The sequence below is a fragment of the Lagenorhynchus albirostris genome, chromosome 9 (assembly GCF_949774975.1).
Source record: "Lagenorhynchus albirostris chromosome 9, mLagAlb1.1, whole genome shotgun sequence".
Taxonomy (NCBI): domain Eukaryota; kingdom Metazoa; phylum Chordata; class Mammalia; order Artiodactyla; family Delphinidae; genus Lagenorhynchus; species Lagenorhynchus albirostris.
The window spans coordinates 99,331,409-99,355,011 of record NC_083103.1 but is presented as its reverse complement, the minus strand read 5'-3'; the positions used below and the strand labels follow the sequence as shown (position 1 = coordinate 99,355,011).

The window sequence follows — 23,603 nt, the reverse complement described above, 5'->3', positions numbered from 1 at the left end:
TGTGGAAGTCCTCTTTGTGACATTCAGGGAGGATGGAAATTATATTCTTTTCTCTGAGCTTAGCAACTTTGATCTGAGTTTATGTTGCTTTCAGCAGGGACCTTTCTGAGAGCTTGTGGAAGTCTGACAGTCTGGGAGGATGGAAGTTACTTTATTTTTCTGAGCTCAGTTAATCCAGCAGGATTGAGGTCCCCATGTAAAAGGGTGAGTGTTGAATTTTATCTGTCATGTTATTCTTCCAAACCTCATCTCAGAAAGCCAAGGACTCCCTGAAATGACACACCTTCTCTCTGCTGAGACAATCATTGATCATTAGGTGGGCCTGGTAAGCTATCAAAGCAGAAGTGGAGCAAAGATGCTGTAGTCATGAGTGGTCACAGGGTTACTGAATCTTATCCCTGTAGAACTTGCCCATTAGTGTTTTTGATATATATTATCTTTAAAAATTCCCTCAGCCTTTACACAAAGGAGAAAACAAAGGCACACAGAGGGTTGGCTTGGGTTCATTCTCCTATTCTGGGTCTCAACCTCATTATAGTGGGATTGGGTGGAGAGAGCTGGGTACTCATTTTAATGTTACCCTTTGTCCTGTTCCCACAGATATGTCCTAGGGAAGAATGGCCCCAGGGAACGACTCTTCAGTGACTGAGTTTATCCTGCTGGGTTTAACACAACAGCCAGAACTCCAGCTGCCTCTCTTTTTCATTTTCCTAGGAATATATCTGGTCACGGTGGTGGGGAACACTGGCTTGATTATTCTGATTGGTCTGAACCCTCACCTGCACACTTCCATGTACTACTTTCTCTTCAACTTTTCCTTCATTGATCTCTGCCACTCCTCTGTCATCACCCCTAAAATACTGATGAGTTTTGTAAACCAAAACGTCATCTCTTAAGCAGAGTGCATGGTTCAGCTTTGTTTCTTCTCCTTCTTTGTTATTGAAAAGTGCTGTATTTTGACGTCAATGGCCTATGATTGATATGTGGCTTTCTGTGAGCCCCTGTTTTACAAGGTCTCCATGTCCCATCAGGTCTGCCTCACGCAGATGGTGGGTGCATACGCGATGGGGCTTGTGGGTACCATGGCCCACACTGGGTGCATGCTGAGACTCCTTCTGTGATGGTAACATCATCGATCATTACATGTGTGACATTCCTCCTCTCCTCCAGCTCTCCTGCGCAAGCACCTACATCAATGAGCTGGTGGTTTTCGTTGTGGTGGGTGTCAATGTCATAGTGCCCAGTCTCACCAACTCCATTTATTATACCTTGATCCTCTCCAACATCCTCTGCATCTGTTCTACAGCGGGTGGGTCCAAAGCCTTCAGTACCTGCAGCTCTCACATAATTCTGGTTTCTCTTTTCTTTGGATCATCAGCATTCATGTAACTGAAGCCTTTTCCTGCTGTGTCTCTGAATCAAGATAAAGTATCCACAGTTTTTTACACCATTGTGGGGCCAATGATGAATCTTTTCATTTACAGTATGAGGAACAAAGATGTCCAAGTTGCACTGAGTAAGACTTTGCGTAAAAGGGTGTTCTCCTGAATGAAATCTGTGTTAGTTATTGATGCCAAATCCTCATAAGGGCAAACAACATATAAAGCTATGGAGATAATAGTAAGAAATCAAAAAAGAAATGTAAATGATTTAAAAGTGTAAATTAACTTAGTTATATAAATCACTTCTCAAGAAAATGTAAGGAAGAGGAGGATCAGCCGTTCACTCTCACCTTCTGATATTCCAATTATGCATATTTTTTTCACTTTTGAAGTTGTTTCAGAGTTTTTGAATGTTCTGTTTTTCACTCTTTTTCTCTTTGGATTTGATTTTGGGAAGCGTCAATTGACTGATCTTCAAGCCACTGGTTCTTTTTCTAAACTGTGTTGGGTTTTGATGAGCACATAGAAGGAATGCTTCATTTATGTTACTGTGCCTTTTATTTCTAGCATTTTCTTTTGATAGTTTTTGTTAGAGTTTCCATCTCTCTGTTTACCCATTGATTCTTACACGTTGTCTATTTTTCCTTTAGAGTCCTTAACATGTTCATTATAGACATTTTAATTTCCTGTTCAATAACTTCTACATCTCATTCTTATCTGAGTCTGGTTCTGTGGCTTGCATTACCTCTTAAGACTGTTTCTTTGTCTTGTAATATTTTGTTGAAAGATAATGTGCTGTCTCAGGTACTAACCACTTAGTTAATGGCTATTAGGGTGAGAATTTTTGGTATCCTGGGTAGGATTTTGGCTATGTTTAATTCTGTAGTGTCTATGGTTGCCAGAGTTATTTGTATGGAAATATGTTAATATAAATGTTTCAGACCTTACATGAAATTTCTAAAAAATTTATATGTTCTGGGGGCTTCCCTGGTGGCGCAGTGGTTGAGAGTCCGCCTGCCGATGCAGGAGACACGGGTTCGTGCCCCGGTCTGGGAAGATCCCACATGCCGCGGAGCGGCTGGGCCCGTGAGCCATGGCCGCTGAGCCTGCGCGTCCGGAGCCTGTGCTCTGCAACGGGAGAGGCCACAACAGTGAGAGGCCTGCGTACCGCAAAAAAAAAAAAAGAAAAAGAAAAAAAAATCTTATATGTTCTGGTATAATGTTATAAGTCATAATTCTAGTTATTACTTTAAAACGTATATCTCAGAAATAACTAAATTTCCTTGTCAATTGCATTATTATGAACTTTCATCAAATCTTTAACCGTGGTCATTTTTAAGTCTTTTGTCATTTACAGACAGTTCTGGGTGTACTCTGATGCTTTCACAAAAATGTTCCTATAAAAGGGTTTCATCTTCAAGGAATTCATGGAAAAGACTCTGACAAGTACAGGTTTTTGGTAACTGACTATACTGCTGAACTGAATGAATAAGCATTTTCAGAACTCTAACGGAAAACTGATGAATTCATAAAAGTGCTAACAAAAGACCGAGATAAAAAAAATTAATTACATGGGACTGAGTGAACTGCTGAGGATGATTACAATTTTTGTGACTTTCTGTTTGAATAAAAAAAAAATCCCACAAGGACTCAGAGGCAAAAAATATACAAATCAATTTTCACTGCAAAGTAAAGGAGCTGTTACAGTGGAGGATCACTGGACTGAATGTCAATATTATGACATAATATGAGTGTGTTTCGTGTTTGGTAATTGCAATCATTGTTTGCATCCATTTACAATACTTGGTGTCAGTTTATTTATCTCTTGTAAAAATAAAATACAGTGTGTGTGGGGAAAAATTTTTTTGTCAAAATATATGTACTGTACAAGTTTACATGTCATAATAAGTATACAGCTTGATATATATTCACTAACAACAGATAATTTAATCAGCACCCAAATTAATTTATTTTGCTTTCATGCCATCCTACAAAACCTGGGAAAGCACATCCACCTTCCTTTATTCATTCTATGTTCAGCTAGGATGGAACAGAGGAGGAGAATATGTGGAAACAATGCAGTATATGGTTAAGTATAAAGTTTAGGCCACCAAGGCTCTCCTCCATACCTGTTATCAATTGTTGACTTCATGGAATCTTGTAGTAAAGTACCTGAAAATCCGAGAGACTCTTAGCAACTCCCTTCTAGGAAGCAGAATATGGTTATGGTCTCTGCCCTGTGGGAATTCTCTCTTTCTTGAAGGTCATCACAGGGGAACTGAGATAACTCGTAGAGTGATGGAAACATGAGTAGGAACTAAAAAGTGACTGGTCAGATGAATAGGATGGAGAGATGGGGATACAACCCCACCACCAAAGCCCATCAACAGGTAGGCTTGTTCCTCAGCTACCCCATCCCTCTGTCTTCTAGTAAAGATAAAGCTGTTGTTTGTCCCATGCAGCTCATGCAACAAAAGACAGTGATTTAAATGTAGAGGGGTATGTGTTGCAGTACTTACAGACCCTGTGAAGCAAAGGAAGACGTGATTTCTGCCAGTCTGAGTCTCTTTCTCGTAAAGCTCATATAAAAGAGAGTCTGTAAGGACAGAGCTGGGTTCCCTATTAATGTAGTTTTCTTCTATTCTCACAGATTTCCAAAGTTGAGAATGCTGGCTAGAAATGACTCCTTAGTGACTGAATTTATACTTGCTGGATTAACAGACCATCCAGAGCTCCAGCAGCCCCTCTTTTACCTGTTTCTAATGATCTACATTGTCACCATGGTGGGCAACCTGGGCTCGATCATTCTTATTGGTCTAAATTCTCACCTCCACACCCCCGTGTACTATTTAGTCTTCAACTTATCCTTCATTGATCTCTGTTACTCCTCTGTTTTCACCCCCCAGATGCTGATGAACTTTGTATTCAAGAAGAATATCATCTTCTATGTTGGGCGCATGACTCAGCTGTTTTTCTTTCTCTTTTTTGTCATCTCTGAATGCTATATGTTGACCTCAATGGCCTATGATAGCTATGTAGCCATCTGTACTCCATTGCTGTATAAGGTCACCATGTTCCATAAGGTCTGTTTGGTGCTATCTTTGGCTGTGTATGTGATGGGGTTTACTGGAGCCTCTGCCCACACAGGGTGCATGCTTAGATGAACCTTCTGCAGTGTTAATATCAACCATTACTTGTGTGACATCCTCCCACTCCTCCAAGTCTCTTGCACCAGCACTTATGTCAGTGAGGTGGTAGTTCTCATTGTTGTGGGTATTAATATCACAGTACCCAGTTTCACCATCCTAGTTTCTTACATCTTCATCCTTACTAGCATTCTTCATATCAAATCTGCTCAGGGAAGATCAAAAGTCTTCAGCACGTGTAGCTCCCACATCATAACTCTCTCTTTTTTTGGTTCAGCAGCATTCATGTACCTTAAATATTCTTCTCCTGGATCTATGGGCCTGAAAAAAATTTATTCTGTTTTCTATACTAATGTGGTGCCCATGATCAATCCTTTGATTTACATTTTGAGAAACAAGGATATCAAAGTTACACTGAGGAAATCCCTGTTTAAGAATCCAGAGGAGAACCATGTTCTAATTTGAATCAGCAATATTGTAAAGAAATTCAACTTTTTGTTTATTTTTACTGGTGTCTTTCAAGAAGACTGTATTTATCACCATGTTGCTTCTACAGATTTTTTTATATGTGGTATGGACTTGTCTTATCACTTCCCTCATTGCTGATCTTGTCTCATATTTGGCCTCTGTATCTCCTGCACCTCATATCAGTTTACTGAATAACAACATGTTTATAAAAGGAATAAATATGCTGACCTTTTTAAAAATAATTTTTTCATACGTCCATCTTCTGAGCTATTCCTAATCTGGACAAATATGGTGAATCATAAATCACAGAAAGTTAAAATTATATTTTACTCATCTAAACACAGAAGTGCCAAATACTGTAGAAATATTCTCATTCTTGTCGATACTCTTGCTGGTATAGGGAACGGGATTCAATAAAATGTCTTAATACAAACTACTATATAGCTTGAAGTATCATCAGATTCTCTGATCTTTTCCTTTTGTTCTATATTTCTTATCAACTTTCTTTTTATATTTTGCCCTTTCTTGTTCCCTTTGAGAATGGCAAAATCTATACAATTTACCACCTGTTTCTGAGAGCCTGTATCAGCCCAGTTCATTTAATATTGAAGAGAATACATGTAGCTCCACCTTTTATTGCCAAAGATGGTGTTAATAAAGTACCATTAAAGGAATAATACATATGTACCTTAGGATCCTAGCAAGGGGGCTGACTGGCTTATTATAAAACTTGCATTCGTTATTATCTACAATGACAGCAAATATTTTTAAAAAGAGCATATAGCTCTTACTGCATAGTTTGTTATTTATCACTTTAAAGGAAAATACTGCACATTAAGTTAGGAGAAATATGTTAGACATTGTTTTACTTATCTAATGAGATTTATGATGAAAAAAGGTGTATATTAATGATAATAAACTATATTTTTTCAACATTTTTTGTGCTTATTTAAACCTGTACCTCAGTCCATTCAGGCTGCTGTAACAAAATACCACAGACTCAATGACATAAACAACAGAAATTATTTCTCACAGTTCTGGAGGTTGGAAGTCCAAGATCAGGGTATCAGCATAAATGGGTGAGGGCACTTTTCTGGGTCGCTCCCTTCTCATTATATGCTCACAAGGTGGAAGGGGCTAGTGATTTCTGTGAGATGTCTTTCATAAGGTACTAATCCCAATTATGAGGGTTCCATCTTCATGACTTAAGTACCTCCTAAGGGCTCCATCTCTCAATATCATCACCTTTGGGGGTTTTAGGATTTCAACACTTGACCATAACACCTTGTCTACCCAATAAGATAATAAACAGATTTTAAGTAGATGCTGTTTTCTCTAATTTCCCTATTTCTCCAGCGCTTTTCTGTTTGTATATTTAGAATGTCAGATGTATTTGGAGGGCAAGAAGAATAGTGGTTACCTCTGGGGAGGGGATGGGTATTGACTGAGAAGGGGAACAAGGGAACCTTTCTAGGAAATGTGTATCTTGAATTATATTTTATATGGGCATATATACATAGGTAAAATTCATTGAGCCATACACTTAAGATTTATGTTTCCTTTTTAACGAAGTATAGTTGATTTATACTATCATATTAGTTTCATTTGCACAACATAGTGATTCAATATTTTTATAGATTATACTCTATTTAAAGTTATTACAAAATAATGGCTATATTTCACTGCACTGTACAATATCCTTGCTGATTATTTATTTTATACATAGTAGTTTTTAAGCCTTAGTCCCATACACGTAATCTGCCCCTCCCTCCTTCCCTCTGCCCTTTGGTAACTAGTAGTTTGTTTTCTATATCTGTGAACATGTTTTTGTTTTGCATATACATTCATTTGTATTATTTTTTTAGATTCCATATGTAAGTGATATAATACAGTATTTGTCTTTCTCTGACTTATTTCACTAGGTCCATTTGTGTTGCTGCAAATGGCAGAATTTCAATATTTTTATGGCTGAGTAATATTCCATCTTTATCTGTCTATCATATCTTTATCCATTCGTCTATTGATGGGCCTTTGGGTTGCTTCCATATCTTGGCAACTGTAAATAGTGCTTCTATGAACATTGGGGCATATGTATCTTTTTAAATTAGTGTTTTTGTTTTTTTCCCAGATATACCTCCAACAGTGGAAATGCTGGATCATATGGTAGATCTATTTTTTAATTTTTTTGAGGAACCTCCATACTGTTTTCCATGGTGGCTGCTCCAATTTACACTCCCACAAACAGTGTACAAGTGTTCTCTGTTCTCCACATCTTCTCCAACATTTGTTATTTGTAGAGTTTTGATAATAGCCATTCTGACAGGCGTGAGGCGATATTTTGTTGTTTTGATTTGCGCTTTCCTGACAGCGATGTTGAGCATCTTTTCATGTGTCTGTTGGCCATCTATATGCCTCCTTTTGAAAAATGTCTGTTCAGGACTTCTACCCATTTTTAACTTGTGTTGTTTGTGGTTTTTTGATATTGAGTTGTATGATCTGTTTACATATGTTGGATATTAACCCGTTATCAGTCATATTATTTATAAATATTTTCTCCCATTCAGTATGTTGTCTTTTCATTTTGTTGATGGTTTCCTTTGCTATGCAAAAGCTTTTAAGTTTAATTAGGTCCCGTTTGTTTATGTTTGCTTTTATTTCATTTACCTTAGGTGACAGATGTAAAAAAATATTCCTACAGTTTATGTCAAAGAGTGTTCTGCTTATGTTTTCTTCTAGGATTTTTATGGTTTCATGTGTTACATTTAGGTCTTTAATCCATTTTCAGTTTATTTTTGTATATGGTCAGGAAATGTTCATCCCATTGTTTTACAAGTAGCTGTCCAGTTTTCCCAGCATCACTTGTTGAAAAGAATGTCATTTCTTCACTGTATATTCTTCACTTCTTTGTTGTAGATTGACAATAAATGTGTGGGTTTTTTTCTGGGATCTCTATTCTGTTTCATTGATCTGTGTGTCTGTTTTTGTGCAGGCACCACTCTGTTTTCATTACTCTAGCTTTGTAGTATAGTCTGAAGGCTGGTTAGGTAATACATCCAGCTTTGTTCTTCTTTTCTCAAGATTGCTTTGGCAGTTTGGGGCCTTTTTTGGTTGTATGTGAATTTTAGGATTAATTTTTCTAGTTCTGTGAAAAATATCATAGGTATTTTGTTAGGGATTGCATTAAATCTTTAGATTGCTTTGGGTGGTATGGCCATTTTAACAACATTAATTGTTTGAATCCAAGAGCACAGGATATCATTTCATTTCTTTGTATCATATTCAGTTTCCTTTATCAGTGTTTTATATTTTCCAGATTATACATCTTTCACCTCTTTGGTTTAGTTTCTTCCTATGTATTTTATTCTTTTGCAAACTATTTTAAATAGGCTTTATTTTTTACTTTCTTTTTCTGATAGTTTATTGTGTATGGAAACTCAACAGATTTCTGTATGTTAATCTTGTATCCTGCAACATTGTTGAATTCATTTATTCTAATAGCTTTGGGGTGGAGACTTTAGCATTTTCTATATAATGTATCATGTCATCTGCAAATAGTGGCAATTTTACTTCTTCCCTTCGAATTAGGATACATCATTTCTTTTTCTTGTGTGATTGCTGTGGCTAGGACTTCCAATTCTGTGTTAAATAGAAGTTGCAAGACTGGTATCCTTGTATGGTTCCTGAATTTAGAGGAAAGGCTTTCAGCTTTTCACCATTATGATGTTACATGTGGATTCATCATAAATGGCCTTTATTATGTGGAGATATGTTCCCTCAATACCCACTTTGCTAAGTGTTTTTTATCATGACTGGACGCTGAATTTTGTCAAATGTTTTTTCTGTCTATTGAGATGATTGTGTGATTTTTATTCTTCCTTTTTTTTTTTTTTTGGCGGTATGCAGGCCTCTCACCGCTGTGGCCTCTCCCGTCGTGAAGCACAGGCTCTGGACGCGCAGGCCCAGTGGCCATGGCCCACAGGCCCAGCCACTCCGTGGCATGTGGGATCCTCCCAGACCAGGTCACGAACCCATATCCCCTGCATTGGCAGGCAGACCCCCAACCACTGCGCCACCAGGGAAGCCCATATTCTTCCTCTTCTTAATGTGGTTTATCACATTGATTGATTTGTGAATGCTGAACCATCCTTATGACTGTAGAATAAATCCAACTTGATCATGGTGTATGATTCTTTTTATATATTGTTGGATTTGGTTTGCTAATATTTTGCTGAGGATTTTTGCATCTATATTTGTCAGAGATATTGGCCTCTACCTTCCCTTTTTTGTAGTGTCTTTGCTTGATTTTGGTATCAGGGTAATGGTGGCCCTGTAGAATGAGTTTGATAATGTTCTGTCCTTTGCATTTTTTGGAACAGTTTCAGAAAGATAGGTATTATTTCTTCTTCATATTTTTGGTAGAATTCCCCTGTAAAGCTGTTCAGTCTTGGGCTTCCCCCCACCCCCCGGGAGACATTTAATTGCAAATTCAATTTCACTACTAGTGGTCAGTTCAAATTGCCTGTTTCTTCTTGATTCTATCTTGGAAGGTTGTATGTTTCTAGAAATTTGTCCATTACTTTTAGGTTGTCCAATTTGTTGGCATATAACTGTTTGCAACATTCTCTTATGATATTTTGTATCTCTGTGGTATCAGTTGTCCTTTCTCTTCTTTCTTTTCTTTTGTTTATTTGGGTTTTCTATATTTTCTTCCTGGTGAGCTTGGCTGGTGGTTTATCTTTTTTTTTTTTAAATCTTTCAAAAAAATAGCTCTTTGTTTCCTTGATCTTTTCTGTTGTTTTTTCTATTTCTATTTTATTTATTTCCTCTCTGAACTTTATTATTTCCTTCCTTCTCCTGGACTTTGGGCTTTCTTACTTCTTATTCTAATTCTTTTAGGTGGTGGATTAGGTTGTTTACTTGAGATTTTTCTTCTTTCTTGAGGAAGACTTGTATCACTATAAACTTCCCTCTTAGAACTGCTTTTGCTGCATCCCATAGATTTTGGATTGTGTTGTTTCCATTTTCATTTGTTTCAAAGTATTTTCTGATTTACTCTTTGATTTCTTCATTGACCAATTGCTTTTTTAGTAGCACGTTGTTTAGTCTCCATGTGTTTGTGGTTTTCCCATTTTTCTTTATGTAATTGATTTTTAGTTTTATACCATGTGGTTGGAAAAATGCTTGATATAAGTTCTGTCCTTTAAAATGTGTTGAGACTTGTTTTGTGCCCTACCATGTGATCTATCCTATAATACACAGAACACAACAAAGAATTATCCACTTCAAAATACCATTAGTGCTAATTTGAGAAATCCTGCTATAATGAATATGGATTAATAGCAATGGGAACACTTCTCAGGCTCCTATTATATGTCAGGCATGTTCCTAATAAACTTCGGGTGATTTAACTAATTTAATCCACAAAACAGCCCTATGAGATAGCTCTTTTGCTAGCCTCATTTTATATACATAGGAATAAGTATATAAAAATATGCAAGGATCAGAGAGGTTATATGATTGTCTATGGTCTTAAAATTAAGAAGTTTAACAGCCAGATTTAAACTAAGTCTGACTTAAGGGGCCCATTCTTTTAACCATTTTGCTACAACACGTCTTTACAGAGGTGAAATCCATAAGCATGGACAGTGCTAAAGCTATGATACACTATTTCACTAATGCAATCCCAGAGGCTCTAGGAAAGTGCTGGTAAAGGCAAGTGATCATGCCCCATATGTTCCTTTTTTAGAACTGTGCATAGACACCAGGAGATGATGAAGAAAGTACAAAAGGGGCACCCATTTTTCTGCATTGGGGGTTAAGAATTCTCATTGTGAAATTATAAACTGAGTAGAACATTGTGTCTCCAAGGATCTATGATACAGGATGGAAACACAAACTCAGTAATTTCTACCCTCAGTGGGCTCACTTAACTTGAAAGGAAATCACGAGGGAGAGAATAATTTTCTGTGCTTCCAATCAATTTTCCCAGAACTATAGGGCATGGAAGAGAATCTCATTTGAATCAACTGATTGTTTTGGAGCTCATATAAGGTTGCTTTCCTCCTTGCAAGTGAAGAGGACCTTCTGGGTAAATTCTCAAATAGAAATTATGGCTTGTTCCCCAGCATACCTCTTTTAGCAAGTCAAAGACCGAGGACCGTGCTGGTGGATACTGCCTCCTTCATTGTCAGAAACTTTGACCCTCTCAGGACTGTAAGGCAGAAGGGGCCTTAAGGTTCAATGGCAGTGAGGCATTCAGAAAAAAGGTGAGGGTTGAATCAACCCCCTCTTTTCTTTTCAGACCCCAAACTACATAAATCAATGGTTGTGGGGAACACTACCTGTTTAATTGCTCTTTTCAGCCCTGATCCTTAACGGACACGGGGGAGAAGGGAGAAAATGACATGCAGAGACACTGGGAGTCTACCAGCATGATTTCTGAACAGAGACAAACAACGGTAGTAAGGGTAGAAAGGAGAAAATGAGGAATCATCAATCATTGCTTTTTGGATGTCTTAATGTATGTCTTTATAAAAGTGAGATTATAAACAAGCAGATCCAGCTCTCCCTTGGAAAACAAAGAGGAAAAGTCCATTGTTAATGTCAGTTTCTACCCCTGTTCCTGCAGATCACAATTGTGCAATTAATGGCTATGGAAAATGCCTACTCTGTGACTGAGTTTATCCTTATGGGATTCACAGACCAACCTGAACTCCAACTACTCTTGTTTTTCCTGTTTCTGGTGAACTACATGGTCACTGTGGTAGGCAGTTTGTGCTTGATGAATCTAATTTGTCTAAATTCACACCTTCTCACCCCCATGTATTTTTTCGGCTTTAATCTGTCCTTTATTGATCTCTGTTACTCATGTGTCTTTACCCCAAAATGCTAAAGAGATTTCAGAGAAGAACATCATCTCCTTTATGCATGTCTTAGCTATTTTTTTTCTGATTTTTTGTCAACTCTGAGTGCTATGTGTAGACAGCCATGGCCTGTGATTACTATGTGTCCATCTGTAAGCCACTGCTGTACACAGTCACCATGTCTCCTCAGATCTGTTCTCTGCTTATGTCTGGTTCATATGTGATGGGGTTTGCTGGTGTTGTGGTCCACACAGGGTGTATGATCAGGCTGATCTTCTGTGATTCCAACATCATCAACCATTACCTGTGTGACATCTTCCACCTCCTCCAGCTCTCCTGCAGCAGCACCTATGCCAATGAACTTGTGGTTTCTGTTGTTGTGGGTACAGTTGTCATGGTATCTAGCTTCATTATCTCTGTTTCTTATACCTTGATTCTTTTCAATATCCTTCACATACCATCAGATAAACGTTGGTCCAAAGCCTTCAGCACCATGGCTCTACATAATAACAGCTGGTCTATTCTATAGACTTGGGCTGCTCATTCATGTCAAGCCATCATTTGCTGGGTCTGTGGGTCAGGGGAAATTTTTCTCAGTGTTTTACGCCAATGTAGTACCCATGTTGAACCCTCTCATTTATAGCCTCAGGAACAAGGATGTCAAAATTGCTCTGAAGAAAACCATGAAGAGAATTACAAGCTGAGCTGAACCATTTATACCTCCATTTTTGTCTTTTCCTTCTCTTCCTGCTCCACTTTATCTTCTTCCTACTATTCTTTTTTTTTTCTTCATTTGTCTTTCTAAATTCTTCTTGGCAGGATTTCTTCTCTAATTTCTTTTATTTTCTTTTCTTGCCATATGATGTAACCCCATGGGCCTATTCTTGGACTAGAGGGTCATTCTCAGCCCTTAGTAACCCTATACAAGTTGGAGACAATGGGCCAATAACCTTTCCCATCTAAGGATAACACTACTTACTTCTTTTCTTGTGTCTTTCCCATCCAAGGTAAGCCATGGAGGGGTATGCTAACCAATTTTTTTCTTTCTTAGTTTCATTACACAGCACCCTTTCCTGTTTCAATGATTACTTACAATTTCATAAAACAGAGAAGGAATGACAAAAATTGTGGGTATGCTAAACTTGTAAATATTTCCAGAATTTTTCAGAGTTCTTTTATTAATCACTCTTATTCTAGATTTTCAGTATGCATATATATAGCAATTGAATACTTTGTTGAACTAAGGTTCTTTATTCTTGAGAATGCTTGAGAATGTATCAGCTACACTATTCTGCTCACCTTTCACAATACACACCAATAACAAACGCCTCTGTTTATGATATTGGTCAACTGATATTTCGTCAGAAATGTAATTGAAATTGTTATCAACTTGTCTACATATCTGTGGATTGTGATTGTGATTAAAAATTAGCCAATAGTATTTTTGGCTACAGAATAGATTGTCACATGTAATGTCAGGATTCTCTGTCTAACTGCAAAACAGGTGTTCCCCTTTGCAAAGGAAGATTTATTTCCTGCTTTCAAAACACAAACAATAATATATGGCAAAACCTTGTCCTACTGGGATTTACTCTTTCAACATGGTAATTTGACTCCTCCCTTTTGTCTCTCAGAAGGAAAATCTGTACTCCATAACAGATTACTCCATAATCTGTACTTTAATTCCTATTAAAAGATAAGTCTCCTCATCCTGTTTTATAGATAAGGAAATAGTTATATGACTTAATCAAGATCCCACGGCTAATGATGCAGAGCCCAGTTTTTGAACCCAATGTTCATCTCACAAAGAAATGGAATGAAAGGAAGAATTGTGAAGGGACAGATAGAGCTCCTAGAGCATTGTTTCTGAATGAGCTTGAAAGTGGGAGTTTTCCTCAGCCATGATTGCTGTGGCAGAGGGATGTTCTACAAGGCTCTGGTACCTAACTAGAAAAGTGTACCTGCTTTTATGCCAATACCATACTGTCCTGATTACTGTAGCTTTGTAGTACAGTCTGAAGTCAGGGAGCCTGATTCCTCCAGCTCCGTTTTTCCTTCTCAAAATTCCTTTGGCTATTCAGGGCCTTTTGTGTTTCCATACAAATTGTGAAATTTTTTGTTCTATTCTGTGAAAAATGCCAGTGGTAGTTTGATAGGGATTGCATTGAATCTGTAGATTGCTTTGGGTCATATAGTCATTTTCACAGTGTTCATTCTTCAAATCCAAGAACATGTTATATCTCTCCACCTATTTGTATCATCTTTAATTTCTTTCATCAATGTCTTATAATTTTCTGCATACATGTCTTTTGTCTCCTTAGGTAGGTTTATTCCTAGATATTTTATTCCTTTTGTTGCAATGGTAAATGGGAGTGTTTCCTTAATTTCTCCTTCAGATTTTTCATCATGAGTGTATAGGAATGCAACAGATTTCTGTGCATTAACTTTGTATCCTGCAACTTTACCAAATTCATTAATTAGCTCTAGTAGTTTTCTGGTAGCATCTTTAGGATTCTCTATGTATAGTATCATGTCATCTGCAAACAGTGACAGCTTTACTTCTTCTTTTCCTATTTGGATTCCTTTTATTTCATTTTCCTCCCTGATTGCTGTGGCTAAAACTTCCAAAACAATGTTGAATAATAGCGGTGAGAGTGGGCAACCTTGTCTTGTTCCTGATGTTAGTGGAAATGGTTTCAGTTTTTCACCACTGAGAACGATGTTGGCTGTAGGTTTGTCATATATGGCCTTTATTATATTGAGGAAAGTTCCCTCTATGTCTACTTTCTGGAGGGTTATCATAAATGGGTGCTGAATTTTGTCGAAAGCTTTCTCTGCATCTATTGAGATGATCATATGGTTTTTCTCATTCAATTTGTTAATACGGTGTATCACATTGATTGATTTGCGTATATTGAAGAATCCTTGCATTCCTGGGATAAACCCCACTTGATCATGGTGTAGGATCCTTTTAATGTGCTGTTGGATTCTGTTTGCTAGTATTTTGTTGAGGATTTTTGAATCTATGTTCATCAGTGATATAGGCCTGTAGTTTTTTCTTTGTGACATCTTTGTCTGGTTTTGGTATCAGGGTGATGGTGGCCTCGTAGAATGGGTTTTGGAGTGTTCCTCCCTCTGCTATATTTTGGAAGAGTTTGAGAAGGATAGATGTTAGCTCTTTTCTAAATGTTTGATAGAATTCACATGTGAAGCCGTCTAGTCCTGGACTTTAGTTTGTTGGAAGATTTTTAATTACAGTTTCAATTTCTTGCTTGTGATTGGTCTGTTCATATTTTCCAATTCTTCCTGGTTCAGTCTCGGAAGGTTGTGCATTTCTAAGAATTTGTCCATTTCTTCCAAGTTGTCCATTCTATTGGCATATAGTTGCTTGTAGTAATCTCTCATGATCCTTTGTATTCCTGCAGTGTCAGTTGTTACTTCTTCTTTTTCATTTCTAATTCTATTGATTTGAGTTTTCTCCCTCTTTTTCTTGATAAGTCTGGCTAATGGTTTATCACTTTTGTTTATCTTCTCAAAGAACCAGATTTTAGTTTTATTGATCTTTGCTATCGTTTCCTTCACTTCTTTTTATTTCTGATCTGATCTTTATGATTTCTTTCCTCTGGCTAACTTTGGGGGGGGGGGGCTTTTGTTCTTCTTTCTCTAATTGATTTAGGTGTAAGGTTAAGCATGTATTAGAGATGTTTCTTGTTTCTTAAGGTAGGATTGTATTGCTATAAACTTCCCTCTTAGAACTGCTTTTGCTGCATCCCATAGGTTTTGGGTCATCATGTTTTCATTGTCATTTGTTTCTAGGTATTTTTTGATTTCCTCAGTGATCTCTTGGTTCTTAAGTAGTGTATTGTTTAGCCTCCATGTGTTTGTATTTTTTACAGATTTTTTTCCTGTAATTGATATCTAGTCTCATAGCGTTGTGGTCAGAAAAGACACTTGAAACGATTTCAATTTTCTTAAATTTACCAAGGCTTGATTTGTTACCCAAGATATGATCTATGGTGGCGAATGTTCCATGAGCACTTAAGAAGAATGTGTATTCTGTTGTTTTTGGATGGAATGTCCTATAAATATCAATTAAGTCCATCTTGTTTAATGTATCATTTAAAGCTTGGTTTCCTTATTTATTTTCATTTTGGACGATCTGTCCGTTGGTAAAGTGGGGTGTTAAAGTCCCCTACTATGATTGTGTTACTGTCGATTTCCCCTTTAGTGGCTGTTAGTATTTGCCTTATGTATTGAAGCGCTCCTATGTTGGGTGCATATATATTTACAATTGTTATATCTTCTTTTTGGATTGTTATATCTTTTTTCACACTGTATGACAGTCTCTAGATCCATCCATGTCTCTACAAATGACCCAATTTCATTCCTTTTTATGGCTGAGTAATATTCCATTGTATATATGTACCACATCATCTTTACCTATTCATCTATCAATGGGCATTTACGTTGCTTCCATGACCTGGCTATTGTAAACACTGCTGCAATGAACATTGGCATGCATGTGTCTTTTTGAATTATGGTTTTCTCTGGGTATATGCCCAGGAGTGGGATTGCTGGATCATATGGTAATTCTATTTTTAATTTTTTAAGGAACCTCCATACTGTTTTCCATAGTGGCTCTATCAATTTACATTCCTACCAACAGTGCAAGGGGGCTCCCTTTTCTCCACACCCTCACCAGCATTTGTTGTTTGTAGATTTTCTGATGATGCCCATTCTAACTGGTGTGAGGTGATGCCTCATTGTAGTTTTGATTTGCATTTCTCCAACCATTAGTGATGTTCAGCAGCTTTTCATGTGCCTCTTGGCCATCTGTATGTCTTCCATGGAGAAATGTCTATTTAGGTCTTCTGCGCATTTTTGGATTGGGTTGTTTTTTAATATTGAGCTGCATGAGCTGTTTATATATTTTAGAGATTAATTCTTTGTTGATTCGTTGGCAAATATTTGCTCCCATTCTCAGGGTTGTCTTTTCGTCTTGTTTAGGATTTCCTTTGCTGTGCAAAAGCTTTTAAGTTTCATTAGTTCCCATTTGTTTTTGTTTTCATTTCCATCACTCTAGGTGGTGGATCAAAAAGGATCGTCGTCTAATTTATGTCAAAGAGTGTTCTTCCTATGTTTTCTCTAAGAGTTTTATAGTGTCCAGTCTTACATTTAAGTCTCTAATCCATTTTGAGTTTATTCTTGTATATGGTGTTAGGGAGTGTTTTAATTTCACTCTTTTACATGTAGCTGTCCAGTTTCCCCAGCACTGTCTTTTCTACATTGTATATTCTTTGTCATACATTAGTTGACCATAGGTGTGTGGATTTATCTCTGAGCTTTCTATTTTATTCCATTGATCTATGTTTCTGTTTTTGTGCTAGTTCCATATTGTCTTGATTACTGTAGTTTTATATTATAGTCTGAAGTCAGAGACTCTGATTTCTCCAGCTCCGTTTTTTTCCCTCAAGACTGCTTTGGCTATTCAGGGTCTTTTGTGTCTCTATACAAATTTTAAGATGTTTTGTTCTAGTTCCGTAAAAAATGCCATTGGTAATTTGATAGGGATTGCATTGAATCTGTAGATTGCTTTGGGTCATATAGTCATTTTCACAATATTGATTCTTCCAATCAAAGAACATGGTGTATCTCTCCATCTGTTGGTATCATCTTTAATTTCTGTCAGCAGTGTCTTACAGTTTTCTGCATACAGATCTTTTGTCTCCCTAGGTAGGTTTATTCCTAGGTATTTTATTCGTTTTGTTGCAATGGTAAATGGCAGTGTTTCTTTAATTTCTTTTTCAGATTTTTCATCATTAGTGTATAGGAATGCAACAGATTTCTGGCCATTAATTTTGTATCCTGCAACTTTACCAAATTCATTGATTAGCTCTGGCAGCGTTCTGGTGGCATCTTTAGCATTCTCTATGTATAGTATCATGTCATTTGCAACAGTGACAGCTTTACTTCTTCTTTTCCCATTTGGATTCCTCTTATTTCTTTTTCTTCTCTGATTGCCGTGGCTAGGATTTCCAAAACTATGTTGAATAATAGTGGTGAGAGTGGACATCCTTGTCTTGTTCCTGACCTTACAGGAAATGCTTTCAATTTTTCACCATAGAGAATAATGTTTGCTGTGGGTTTGTCGTATATAGCCTTTATTATATTGAGGTAGGTTTCCTCTATGCCCACTTTCTGGAGAGTTTTTAATCATAAATGGGTATAGAATTTTGTCAAAAGATTTTTCTGCATCTATTGAGATTATCATTTGGTTTTTATTCTTCAATTTGTTAATATGGTGTATCACATTGATTGATTTACGTATATTGAAGAATCCTTGCATCCTTGGGATAAATCCCGCTTGGTCATGGTGTATGATCCTTTTAATGTGTTGTTGGATTCTATTTGCTAGTATTTTGTTGAGAATTTTTGCGTCTATATTCAGCAGTGATATTGGTCTGTAATTTTTTCTTTTTTTTCTTTTTTGGTTTTTGTATCAGGGTGATGGTGGCCTCATAGAATGAGTTTGGGAGTGTTCCTTCCTCTGCAATTTTTTTGGAAGAGTTTGAGAAGGATGGGTGTTAGCTCTTCTCTAAATGTTTGATAGAATTCACCTGTGAAGCCATCTGGCCCTGGACTTTTGTTTGTTGGAAGATTTTTAATCACAGTTTCAAATTCATTGCTTGTGATTGGTCTGTCCATATTTTCTATTTCTTCCTGGTTCAGTCTTGGATGGTTATACCTTTTGACGAATTTGTCCATTTCTTCCAGGTTGTCCATTTTATTGGCATACAGTTGCTTGTAGTAGTCTCTTAGGATGCTTTCTATTTCTGCAGTGTCTCTTCTAACTTCTTTTTCATTTCTAATTTTATTGATTTGAGTCCTCTCCCTCTTTTTCCTGATAAGTCTGGCTAATGGTTTATCAATTTTGTTTATCTTCTCAAAGAACCAGCTTTTAGTTTTATTCATCTTTGCTATTGTTTTCTTTGTTTCTATTTCATTTATTTCTGCTCTGATCTGTATGATTTCTTTCTTTCTGCTAACTTTGGGTTTTGTTTGTTCTTCCTTCTCTAGTTCCTTTAGGTGTAAGGTTGGATTATCTGAGATTTTTGTTGTTTCTTGGTGTACGCTTGTATAGCTATAAACTTCACACTTAGAACTACTTTTGCTGCATCCCATAGGTTTTGGATCGTCGTGTTTTCATTGTCATTTGTCTCTAGGTATTTGTTGATTTCCTCTTTGATTTCTTAAGTGATCGCTTGGTTATTTAGTAACGTACTGTTTAGCCTCCATGTGTTTGTGTTTTTTACGTTTTTTTCCCTGTAGCTGATTTCTAATCTCATAGTGTTGTGGTCAGAAAAGATGCTAGATATGATTTCAATTTTCTTAAATTTACTCAGGCTTGATTTCTGACACAAGATGTGATCTATCCTGGAGAATGTTCCATGTGCACTTGAGAAGAAAGTGTAATCTGCTGTTTTTGGATGCAATATCCTATAAATATCAATTAAATCTATCTTGTCTATTGTGTCATTTAAGGCTTCTGTTTCCTTATTTGTTTTCATTTTGGATGATCTGTCCATTGGTGTAACTGAGGTGTTAAAGTCCCCCATTATTATTGTGTTACTGTCGATTTCCTCTTTTATAGCTGTTAGCAGTTGCCTTATGTATTGAGGTGCTCCTATGTTGGGTGCATATATATTTATAGTTCTTATATATGCTTCTTGAATTGATCCCCTGATCATTATGTAGTGTCCTTCCTTGTCTCTTGTAACATTAAAGTCTATTTTATCTGAGTATTGCTACGCCCAGTTTCTTTTGATTTCCATTTGCATAGAATATCTTTTTCAATCTCCTCACTTTCAGTCTGAATTTGTCCCTAGGTCTGAAGTGGTCTCTTGTAGACAACATTATATATGGGTATGTTTTTATATCCATTCAGCATGCCTGTCTTTTGGTGGAGCATTTAATCCATTCACGTTTAGGGTAATTATCGATATGTATGTTCCTATTACCATTTTCTTAATTGTTTTGGATTTGTATTTGGCGGTCCTTTTCTTCTCTTGTGATCCCACTTAGAGAAGTTCCTTTACCATTTGTTGTAGAGCTGGTTTGGTGGTGCTGAATTCTCTTAGCTGTTGCTTGTCTGTAAAGCTTTTGATTTCTCCATCGAATCTGAATGAGATCCTTGCCGGGTACAGTAATCATGGTTGTAGGTTCTTCCCTTTCATCACTTTAAGTATATCATGCCACTCCCTTCTGGCTTGCAGAGTTTCTGCTGAAAAATCAGCTGTTAACCTTATGGGAGTTCCCTTGTATGTTATTTGTCGTTTTTCCCTTGCTGCTTTTAATATTTTTACTTTGTATTTAATTTTTGGGAGTTTGATTAATATGTGTCATGGCGTGTTTCTCCTTGGATTTATCCTGTATGGGACTCTCTGTGCTTCCTGGACTTGATTAACTATTTCCTTTCCCATATTAGGGACGTTTTTGACTATAATATCTTCAAATATTTTCTCAGTCCCTTTCTTTTTCTCTTCTTCTTCTGGAACCCCTAATATTTGAATGTTGGTGCAGTTAATGTAGTCCCAGAGATCTCTGAGACTGTCCTCGATTCTTTTCATTCTTTTTTCTTTATTCTGCTCTGCAGTAGTTATTTCCACTATTTTATCTACCAGGTCACTTATCCGTTCTTCTTCCTCAGTTATTCTGCTATTGATCCCTTCTAGAGAATTTTTAATTTCATTTATTGTTTTGTTCACCAGTTTGTTTGCTCTAGTTCTTCTAGGTCCTTGTTAAACGTTTCTTGTATATTCTCCATTCTATTTCCAAGGTTCTGGATCATCTTTACTATCATCATTCTGAATTCTTTTTCAGTTAGACTGCCTATTTCCTCTTCATTTCTTAGGTCTGGTGGGTGTTTGCCTTGGTCATTCATCTGTTGTGTGTTTCTCTGTTTTCTCATTTTGCTTAACTTATTGTGTTTGAGGTCTCCTTTTCGCAGCCTGCAGGTTCGTAGTTCCCGTTGTTTTTGCTGTCTGCTCCCAGTGGCTAAGGTTGGTTCAGTGGGTTGTGTAGGCTTCCTGGTGGAGGCGACTAGTGCCTGTATTCTGGTGGATGAGGCTGGATCTTGTCTTTCTGGTGGGCAGGTCCACGTCTGGTGGTGTGGTTTGGGGTGTCTGTGACCTTATTATGATTTTAGGCGGCCTCTCTGCTAATGGATGGGGTTATGTTCCTGTCTTGCTAGTTCTTTGGAATAGGGTGTCCAGCACTGTAGCTTGCTGGTCGTTTAGTGCAGCTGGGTCTTGGCATTGAGATGGAGATCTCTGGGAGATTCTTGCCATTTGATATTACGTGGAGCTGGGAGGTCTCTTGTGGACCAGTGTCCTGAACTTGGCTCTCCCACCTCAGAGGCACATCCCTGATGCCTGGCTGAAGCATCAACAGCCTGTCATCCACACAGCTCAGAATAAAAGGGAGAAAAAAAGAAAGAAGATAAAATAAAATAATTAAAATCAAAAAATTTAAAAAAAAACAAGAAAGAGCAACCAAAGCAAAAAACAAATCCACCAATGATAATAAGTGCTAAAAACGATACTTAAAAAAAACAAAAAAAACGACAGAGAGAACCCTATGGTAAAAGCAAAACTACACAGACAAAATCACACACAGAATCATACACTGAAAGAGAAAAAGGGGGGAAATATCTATATTTATATATATATGCAAAATATAAATTATATATTTTATATATTTTAAATGCATAATATGTATATAAAATATATTAAAAATATACATATATTATATATATGTGTGTGTGTGTGTATATATATATATATATATATACAATATATATATACAATATATATATTGCTCCCAAAGTCCACCTCCTCAATTGGGGAAGATACATTTTCTATTCAGGTATTCCACAGCTGCAGTGTACATCAAGTTGACTGTGGAGATTTAATCTGCTGCTCCTGAGGCTGCTGGGAGAAATTTCCTTTTCTCTTCTTTGTTCACACAGCTCCTGGAGTTTAGCTTTGGATTTGGCCCTGCCTCTGCGTGTAGGTCGCCTGAAGGCATCTGTTCTTCGCTCAGACAGGACAGGGTTAAAGGAGCAGCTGATTTGGGGACTCTGGCTCACTCATGCAGGGGGGAGGGAGGGCTACGGAATGCCGGGCGAGCCTGCGGCGGCAGAGGCCAGCATGACGTTGCACCACCATGAGGCGTGCCATGTGTTCTCCCGAGGAAGTTGTCCCTGGATCATGGGACCCTGGCAGTGGTGGGCTGAACAGGCGCTCAGGACGGGAGGTGTGAATAGTGACGTGTGCTTGCACACAGGCTTCTTGGTGTCTGTAGCAAGCATACATATCGTCTCATGCCCGTCTCTGGGGTCCGCGCTGATAGCTGCAGCTCGCGCCCGTTTCTGGAGCTCCTTTAAGCCACACTCTTAATCCCCTCTCCTCACGGACTGGGAAACAAAAAGGCAAGAAAAAGTCTCTTGCCTCTTCAGCACCTCCAGACGTTTTCCCGGACTCGCTCCCAGCTAGCTGTGGCGCGCTAGCCCCTTCACGCTGTGTTCACACAGCCAACCCCAGTCCTCTCCCTGGGATCCGACCTCCGACCTCCGAAGCCGGAGCCTCAGCTCCCAGCCCCCACCTGTCCCGGCAGGCGAGCAGACAAGCCTCTCAGGCTGGTGAGTGCTGGTCGGCACTGATCCTCTATGCGGGAATCTCTCTGCTTTGACCTCTGCACCCCCATTGCTGGGCTCTCCTCCATGGTTCTGAAGCTTCCCCCCTCCGCCACCACCCCCCGTCTCTGCCCGTGAAGGGCCTTCCTAGTGTGTGGAAACCTTTCCTCCTTCACAGCTAGCTCCCACTGGTGCAGGTCCCGTCCCTATTCTTTTGTCTCTGTTTTTTCTTTTGCCCTACCCAGGTATGTGGGGAATTTCTTGCCTTTTGGGAGGTCTGAGGTCTTCTGCCAGCGTTCAGTAGGTGTTCTGTAGGAGTTGTTCCACACGTAGATGTATTTCTGATGTATTTGTGGGGAGGAAGGTGATCTCCACGTCTTACTCTTCCACCATCTTGAAGCTCCTCCTATCACTCACTTCTTTTAGAACAAGTTCCCACAGGTCAACAGCCTGCAGACACATGGCTGACAGAACTGTCCTAGATCACAACCCACCTTCCTGCCTCAAGCCAGACCACCTCTCTCATTTCATTCTTTTAATATTATCTTTCTCAGAGGAAAAGTCTTTAATTTTGATAACATCCAGTTTATTTTAAATTTTATGGACCATTTCTTTTCTCTCACATTTTAGGAGAGTGAAAAATAATTACCCAATTTTTCTTCCACATTATATGTATAATATCTTTTGCAGTTTTAAAAATAAGATATATGTATATCTCAAGAATCTTAATTTGATTTTTTAAAATGTTCTTAAAGCCTTCTTGGGATATTCCAAACAATTTTTTTTCCTTTTAATTTAATTCAAATATTGTCTAAGACAAAAGTCCCCATCAGAGGGAGCTGTTTACTAAGATTCTCACTGAAGCAATTTCCAATTGACAATAATTCTCTTCACTGATAGAGACCTACTTAGACCACATAACACTGTGGCCTAATTAATTCATAGGGAAAATTAATATAGATTAATTTTTCACACTGTTCCAGTACTGATATGAAAGAAAATTATTATTTTAGGACAGTTAAAATTATAAGAAGGCTTTCTCCTAAAAACC

The 23,603-nt window shown here is 37.7% G+C and overlaps 1 protein-coding gene and 2 pseudogenes across 1 annotated transcript; all 3 read left to right on the top strand.

Annotated features, from left to right (window-relative positions):
* Window positions 1–617: 617 nt before the first annotated feature.
* On the top strand, window positions 618–1,548 carry LOC132525438 (olfactory receptor 8B3-like; annotated as a pseudogene).
* A 2,494-nt stretch (window positions 1,549–4,042) lies between these two features.
* LOC132526558 (olfactory receptor 8B3-like) lies at window positions 4,043–4,993 on the top strand. Its single transcript, XM_060160897.1, is given in 1 exon segment — window positions 4,043–4,993. A coding segment is annotated over 1 exon segment (945 nt). The 5' UTR covers window positions 4,043–4,048.
* A 6,649-nt stretch (window positions 4,994–11,642) lies between these two features.
* LOC132525437 (olfactory receptor 143-like) lies at window positions 11,643–12,563 on the top strand (annotated as a pseudogene).
* Window positions 12,564–23,603: the final 11,040 nt, after the last annotated feature.